The sequence below is a fragment of the Eleginops maclovinus genome, chromosome 4 (assembly GCF_036324505.1).
Source record: "Eleginops maclovinus isolate JMC-PN-2008 ecotype Puerto Natales chromosome 4, JC_Emac_rtc_rv5, whole genome shotgun sequence".
Classification (NCBI taxonomy): Eukaryota; Metazoa; Chordata; class Actinopteri; order Perciformes; family Eleginopidae; genus Eleginops; species Eleginops maclovinus.
This window is the reverse complement of record NC_086352.1, coordinates 187591-195000: the sequence shown is the minus strand read 5'-3', so window position 1 is coordinate 195000 and position 7410 is coordinate 187591. Positions and strand designations below refer to the sequence as shown.

The following is a 7410-nucleotide window of genomic DNA, read 5'->3' as shown; positions in this document are numbered from 1 at the left end:
CCTCTGTGTGTGTAGCTGAAGGTCCTCACAGGGAGATAAAACCTTTCTGTGTGCAGCTGAAGGTCCTCACAGGGAGATAAAACCTTTCTGTGTGCAGCTGAAGGTCCTCACAGGGAGATAAAACCTTTCTGTGTGCAGCTGAAGGTCCTCACAGGGAGATAAAACCTTTCTGTGTGCAGCTGAGGCGGTTCGATGTGGTCGGGCTGCACAAAGGCTCGGTGACGGCGCTGGCCTGGAGCACCAATGGGATGAAGCTGTTCTCCGGAGACGATAAAGGGCGGGTGGTGTTCTCCTCTCTGGACCTGGACCAGGTTAGTCCTCTAACGAACACATCAAATCGTTTTATTAGGGAAAACACAAGAGGGACCGTTCAGTTTTACATAGTTTGCATGTGTGTATGTGTGTTTGCACAGGGTGTGTGTAACCCTGTGTTGCTGCTGGAGGAGTCCTCAGGTGTGGTTCAGGTGGAGTACAGTCACCAGGTGCTGCTGATCTCTACTCAGCACAGATCTCTGCTGTACTGCACGCAGCAACAGGAAGTACAGCAGCTGGGCAGCAAGCCCCGAAAGAGGTAACACATAACACACACGCTGCATAACACACACTTTAGTTCCTAACACACACTGCAGCTCCTAACACACACTGCAGCCAATAACACTGATGCTAGTTGTGTTATGCTGGTCTGACGCTACTTCCTGTGTGATTGTCAGCAGTGGCAGGTTCGGCGCCTGCTTCCTGCCGGCTCTCTGTAAACAGAGTGACCTTCAGGTATTCGCTGCTCGACCTGGACTCAGGCTGTGGAGGTCAGACGTCAGGGGACAGGTGGAGGACACCCGGCTGCTCAAAGCCCTCTTTAACACACAGGTACACTGGGAACCCTACTGTGATACTGCTACTGCTACTGCTAATGCTACTGCTAATCCTACTGATAATGCTACTGCTAATGCTGCTGATAATGCTGCTGATAATGCTGCTGATAATGCTGCTGATCATGCTGCTGATAATGCTGCTGATAATGCTGCTGATAATGCTGCTGATAATGCTGCTGATAATGCTGCGGATAATGCTAATGCTACTGCTAATACTGCTGAGAATGCTGCTGATAATGCTACTGCTAATCCTACTGCTAATGCTGCTGATCATGCTGCTGATAATGCTGCTGATAATGCTGCTGATAATGCTGCTGATAATGCTGCTGATAATGCTGCTGATAATGCTGCTGATAATGCTGCTGATAATGCTGCTGATCATGCTGCTGATAATGCTGCTGATAATGCTGCTGATCATGCTGCTGATAATGCTGCTGATAATGCTGCTGATAATGCTGCTGATAATGCTGATAATGCTGCTGATAATGCTGCTGATAATGCTGCTGATAATGCTGCTGATAATGCTGCTGATAATGCTGCTGATCATGCTGCTGATAATGCTGATAATGCTGCTGATCATGCTGCTGATAATGCTGCTGCTGATAATGCTGCTTCTGATAATGCTGTTGATAATGCTGCTGTTGATAATGCTGCTGTTGATAATGCTGCTTCTGATAATGCTGTTGATAATGCTGCTGTTGATAATGCTGCTTCTGATAATGCTGTTGATAATGCTGCTGTTGATAATGCTGCTTCTGATAATGCTGTTGATAATGCTGCTGTTGATAATACTGCTGAGAATGCTGCTGAGAATGCTGCTGATAATGCTGCTGATAATGGTAATGCTGCTTATAATGCTGCTGTTACTTGTAATGTTACTGCTACAGATACTGAAAATGCTAATGATACTGCTTTTGATCTGATGGCCTCTTAAACATCACTTCCTGTTTGACTCAGATTCCCCAGTTCGAGCTGTTTCCTCGTCCCGTTCCAATCGGAGCTTACCGTCCAGCAGAGAGACAGCTCGGCCTGCTCAGCTGTTTCCTGAGAGAGGGCTGGATCCTCAGCTGGAATGAGTACAGCGTCTATGTCCTGGACTGTCTTAACGAGGTACTATGTCCCTAAAATACTGTGTTAACGAGTTCAGCGTCTAGGTCCTGGACTGTCCAACGAGGTATTTCTCCTTGTAATGCCGTGTTAAGAAGTTCAGGGTCTACGTCCTTGACTCTTAAAGAGGTACTCTGTCCTTATAGTGCTGTGTTAACGAGTTCAGGGTCTACGTCTTGGACTTTCCTAACAACGTACTAGGTCCCTATTGTGCTGTGTTAAGGAGTTTAGCATCTACGTCCTGGACTGTCTTAATAATAATAATACATTTTATTTGAAGGTGCCTTTTCTCGGCACTCCGTACACCGTACAAAAAAAAGACATTAAAAGGAAACAACAATGAAAATATAGAATAAATCAAAACAATGGAAAGAGACAGAGCAATTGGCATCAAATGGAATAGCCAGTTTTAAACAGATGTGTTTTCGGACAGATTTGGGGGGGCGAGGTTGTGGATGGCTTTGAAAGTTAACAGGAGGACTTTGAATTGAATACTGAACTGAACCGGGAGCCAGTGGAGCTGTTGGAGGACAGGAATGATGTAGTGGATGGAAGGGTTCCGACTTAAGATGCGGGCCGCTGAATTCTGGACCAGTTGAAGTTTACGGAGGGTTTGGTGAGGGAGGCCAAAGAGGAGAGAGTTGCAGTAATCCAGACGGGAGGTGACGAGGCTGTGGACAAAGATGGCGGCAGTGTGGGGGGTAAGGGAGGGGCGGGAGATGGATGTTTCGTAGGTGGAAGTAGGCAGACCGGGTGATGTTATTGATGTGGGATTGATAAGATAGTGTGCTGTCAATGATGACACCCAGACTCTTAACCTTGGAGGAGGGTGAGACGGAGGAGTTATCAATAGTGAGAGAAAAGCTGTCGGATTTGGATAAAGTGGATTTGGTGCCAATGAGAAGAACCTCGGGTTTGTTACTGTTTAATTTAAGGAGGGGTTAGGGTGAACCAGGTTCATATTTCAGAGATGCAATCACTGAGCGAGGTGGGAGGGAGAGTGGACGAGGGTTTAGTGGTGAGGTAGAGCTGGGTGTCATCAGCATAACACTGAAAGTGAATTTTAAATTTGCGGAGGATTTTGCCCAGGGGAAGGAGGTAGATGATGAAGAGGAGGGGCCCTGGGGCACACCTGAAGTGACGGCGGAGGGGATGGGTTTAAAGGACTCGAGTTGAATGAACTGAGTGCGGCCATAGTGGTACGATGTGAATCAATCTAACCGAGTGTGGGTGAAGCCAATGGAAGAAAGCCTGTTGAGGAGGGTGGTGGTCTTAATGAGGTACTACATCCTTATAGTGCTGTGTTAACGAGTTCAGGATCTACGTCCTGGACTGTCTTAACTAGGTACTTCTCCTTGTAATGCCGTGTTAGTAAGTTTAGCGTCTACGTCCTTGACTGTTAATGAGGTACTAGGTCCTTATAGTACTGTGTTAGCGAGTTCAGAGTCTACGTCCTGGACTCTTAATGCGGTACTACATCCTAAAAAAATCCTAACTGCTGTTTTCCTCAGAGTCTGAGAAAGGAAGCTAGACTCCGATTGCATGGATACGGAGGCAACTTTTTTTCAGCGGAGTTTGCGTGTCACCTTGTGGGGCTCACCCTTTACTTGCTCAGAAGGATCCCACACTTTGGATTTCCTGTCTGACAAAATTAATTAAATGACAAGGCACTGCTCTGAATGAAGTCTGAGGGGGTTTCCGGCTGATGCGTCATAGGATATGCAGCGAGCAGATGGAGCTCTATTCTTCCCGAATAACGATTAGTCGACTTATGGGGGGCAGCCCTAGTTAGGTCGGAGTCCAGGTGTGTGCTGTGCTCACGTGATGGTTAGGTCTAAGTCAAGGTGTGTGGTGTGTGCAGGTGATTGTAGGAGCGTTGGAGAGCAGCGGAGACATCGTGTCGGTGTCGTGTTGTGACAACGAGATCTTCATCTTGAAAGGAGACAGAGACATCATCCGTCTGTCCAGCAGCCCTGAGGGACAGGCCTCCAGCTGTGAGTACCAGTACTACACAGTACTACTGTTAGTACTTATTGGTACTACTTGTTAAACTCCCTCTGCTGACATATGGGTTCTGTTTTATGTACCTGCCTCTCTTCTTCAGTGGTGGACGTCCATCTGTCCTCCCCTCTTGCCACGCCCGCCATCCTCCCAACGATCGGCTCAGTGGAAACAGCTCAGCCAATCAGAACCATGGCTATCATAATTGAGGGAGGGGGGAAAGAGGAGGGGGGAGGAAGGGAGAGGCTGAGTGAAGAGGGAGAGAGAGAGGTAGAGGAGGAAGAGGAGGTGGAGGAGGCCATGGAACAGCTGGAGCAGGTGAGAGGCTGAGGGACAGCTTCCTGTTGGGGGGAGACACACTCACCTGTCTCTGTCTATTTCAACAGTCTTGTGTCTCACTTGTCTCTTTCTCACCTATCTCTGTCTTACCTGCCTATGTCTCACCTGTCTATGTCTCACCTGTCTCTCTCTCACATGTGTCAACTGTGTCTCTCTCACCTGTCTATGTCTCACCTGTTTCTGTCTTACCTGTCTCTCTCTCTCAGGTGTCCGCCTCCCGCAGCAGCTCGGTCTCGTCCTGTGACTGTCTCCATGGAAACCATGTGATGACAGCTGATGTGAAACGTTTCAGCGCCTCGTTGGGACAGGAAGACCTTAAGCTGGTGGTGAAGGCTGTCAGAGTGAAGAAGAGGAGGAGGAGACAGACAGGTGACAGACCCACAGACAGACAGACAGACAGACAGACAGGGGACAGACAGACTGAGACACAGACAGACAGACAGACAGACCGACAGACCGATAGACCGACAGACAGACAGACAGACTGACTTAGACACAGACAGTACTTTGAATGTCTCAGATGTTGTTGAATGTCCCTGAGTGTCTCTTGTGTCTCTTTTTGTCTCCCCCCTCAGACAGCAGCAGTGGGAGCCAGCTCTCGGAGAGCTGCTGCTCAGACTCCATGTTTGTAGTCCAGGATGGCAGCTGCAGTGAGGGAGGAAGTGGAACCCCTCTGAGTGATAGAACCTCCCTTATCAGTCTGGACCTGCAGAACCAGGAGTCTCCGGAACAGAACCAGAACCTACCAGATGCTGGAGTACAGGGTGCAGTGACGTCTGGGTAAGTCAAGACCAGTACCTGGTGAAGGTGTTCCTGCTCAGGTGTCTCACCTCTGTCTTCTTGTACCAGCTCCCTCACCCCCCCAGACTCCATGATAATCCAGGGTCTGCGGAACCAGCAGAAACCGGCAGAGACCCCTGCTCCTGCAGCAGCAGAGACCGCCCCCCCCACCCCGGACATGGACCTGCTCCTGGAGTGTACCTTCTCTTACATGCACAACACTGAGGGGGAGGGCCAGGAGCCGCAGCCAATGGAGGACCAGGACCACTTTCTGAGTCCTCTGATTGGACGAGAGGACGAGGAAGAGAAGGTGTTTCTGCTGCACCTGTGTGGCTGCTTTATTCTTATTGAATGAATCCTAAACTTCAATCATCACTTTGACACGCATCAATAATGAAGTTAGCACTACAGAGTTTTTAATACAGCAAATACACAAACCCTAACCAAGCAGAACCGTATGGACCTCACCCTCATGTCATACCACAAACCCCCACATACACCAAGTACCTTTTATACCCCTAACACACCATATGATCTGAAACCATCAATTAATAATGTGTGTGGTGTTAACAAAGAATGTGAATAATAAAAGAATAACAGACCTGGACCCAGAGTCTGCCCCCACACCCCTGCTAGTGTCTTTGTGGGGTTAGGGTTTGTATTTTTATGTGTGTAATCCAAAAACCTCTGCAGTTAATCCTTGGACCCGTCTTGTTTTGGACATGACTGCTAAACAAATCCCATTAAATCCAGTTTTCTCTGTGGTCCAGGATGAGGAACTGGCGCCCCCCCCTGGTCTGGCTGAGCAGATGTTTTACTCCCCGGTGTGCAGTCTGGACCGGAAACCCAGTCTGTCCAGTGATGAGGACGGAGACATCTACTGTCAAACTACTGGCAGCCGGGGGGACGTCCTCAATGGTCCTTCTAGTGAGACCACAGACAGACAGGTGGACCAGGACCATCAGGACAGAGAGACACACAGACCTGACCAGGTGAGACACGCCTGACAAGGTGAGACAAACCTAACCAGGTGAGACACACAACCTTTAATTTTTTTAATTAATTCTACTATTACAGTATTTATACAGGTCATTTATGAATCCGACAGACAAACAAAATGAGTAGAAGCGAGAGGGCACAAAGCATAGCTCATGCAGAAAGTATCCCACCCGTTAGTCATCCAGTTGCAGCAACAAAGGAAAAAATTAAAGATAAATCAATAATTAAATATGCTCACAAATAAACAAAATTCACATGCACATGCACATGCACACATATACATACACCCAGTTTCCAGGGTGGAGAGAAAATAATAACGTAAAAAATAAATTCAAGTAACAACACAGTTTAAACTGTCATCCTATTTTTATATAAAATGTGATAATTACTATAATAGCCATCATAATTAAACATTTATGTATGCTATTATTTCATTACTATCATCATCACTGTCATAAATCCAAAAACTGCTTTTGGACATTATGAGGAATTTCATTGTAGAAATGATTGTGCATCACCAGCGGTGATTGTGCATCAACCTGACCTGGTGAGACACAAACCTGACCCGGTGACACACACCTGGCCAGGTGAGACATAGAAACCTGGCCAAGGGCCTCATTTATAAACGTGGCGTACGCCCAAAAGATGGCGTACACCAATTTCTAAGCAATCTTTGCGATTTATAAAAACCAAACTTTGCGGGAGATGTGCGGTCCTCCACGCACACTGACCCATGCGTACTCACAAAACCGGGAGAGGTGAGAAACTGTGACAGCGTTGGCAGAAGGAAGAATGGAGGGAACGTGAAATAACACCATCTAAATATTACCTCTCATGTTTCAGATATGAAGAATTCATCTGCAAAATGAACAAACAAAATGAGACTCCGCAGTGCACACAGAAGCCTGAAGAGCCTATGCCCCCACCTTTGCAAAAGCGCACTCTGCTGTGATGGGTTAGCTGGTGACTCTGCTGTGATTGGTTAGCTGGTGACTCTGCTGTGATGGGTTAGCTGGTGACTCTGCTGTGATTGGTTAGCTGGTGTGTTTGGTTAGCTGGTGTGATTGGTTAGCTGGTGACTCTGGTGTGATTGGTTAGCTGGTGACTCTGCTGTGATTGGTTAGCTGGTGACTCTGCTGTGATGGGTTAGCTGGTGACTCTGCTGTGATTGGTTAGCTGGTGTGTTTGGTTAGCTGGTGTGATTGGTTAGCTGGTGACTCTGCTGTGATTGGTTAGCTGGTGACTCTGCTGTGATTGGTTAGCTGGTGACTCTGCTGTGATGGGTTAGCTGGTGACTCTGCTGTGATTGGTCAAC

General features: G+C 47.7%; 1 protein-coding gene across 6 annotated transcripts in view; it reads left to right on the top strand.

Annotated features, from left to right (window-relative positions):
- Positions 1 to 7410, top strand: part of tecpr2 (tectonin beta-propeller repeat containing 2) — a 39878-nt gene that overhangs the window by 8424 nt on the left and 24044 nt on the right. For all 6 annotated transcript variants that reach the window (XR_010165715.1, XR_010165714.1, XM_063882433.1 and 3 more), the window contains exons 5-14: positions 180 to 311; positions 414 to 571; positions 711 to 864; positions 1827 to 1979; positions 3838 to 3970; positions 4081 to 4295; positions 4523 to 4685; positions 4892 to 5096; positions 5166 to 5406; positions 5867 to 6088. Coding sequence is in view for 4 of the 6 variants with exons in the window: in XM_063882433.1 (XP_063738503.1) it covers positions 180 to 311; positions 414 to 571; positions 711 to 864; positions 1827 to 1979; positions 3838 to 3970; positions 4081 to 4295; positions 4523 to 4685; positions 4892 to 5096; positions 5166 to 5406; positions 5867 to 6088 (1776 nt within the window). In the remaining 2 variants the exon portion in view is untranslated. The remainder of the gene's footprint in view (positions 1 to 179; positions 312 to 413; positions 572 to 710; positions 865 to 1826; positions 1980 to 3837; positions 3971 to 4080; positions 4296 to 4522; positions 4686 to 4891; positions 5097 to 5165; positions 5407 to 5866; positions 6089 to 7410) is intronic.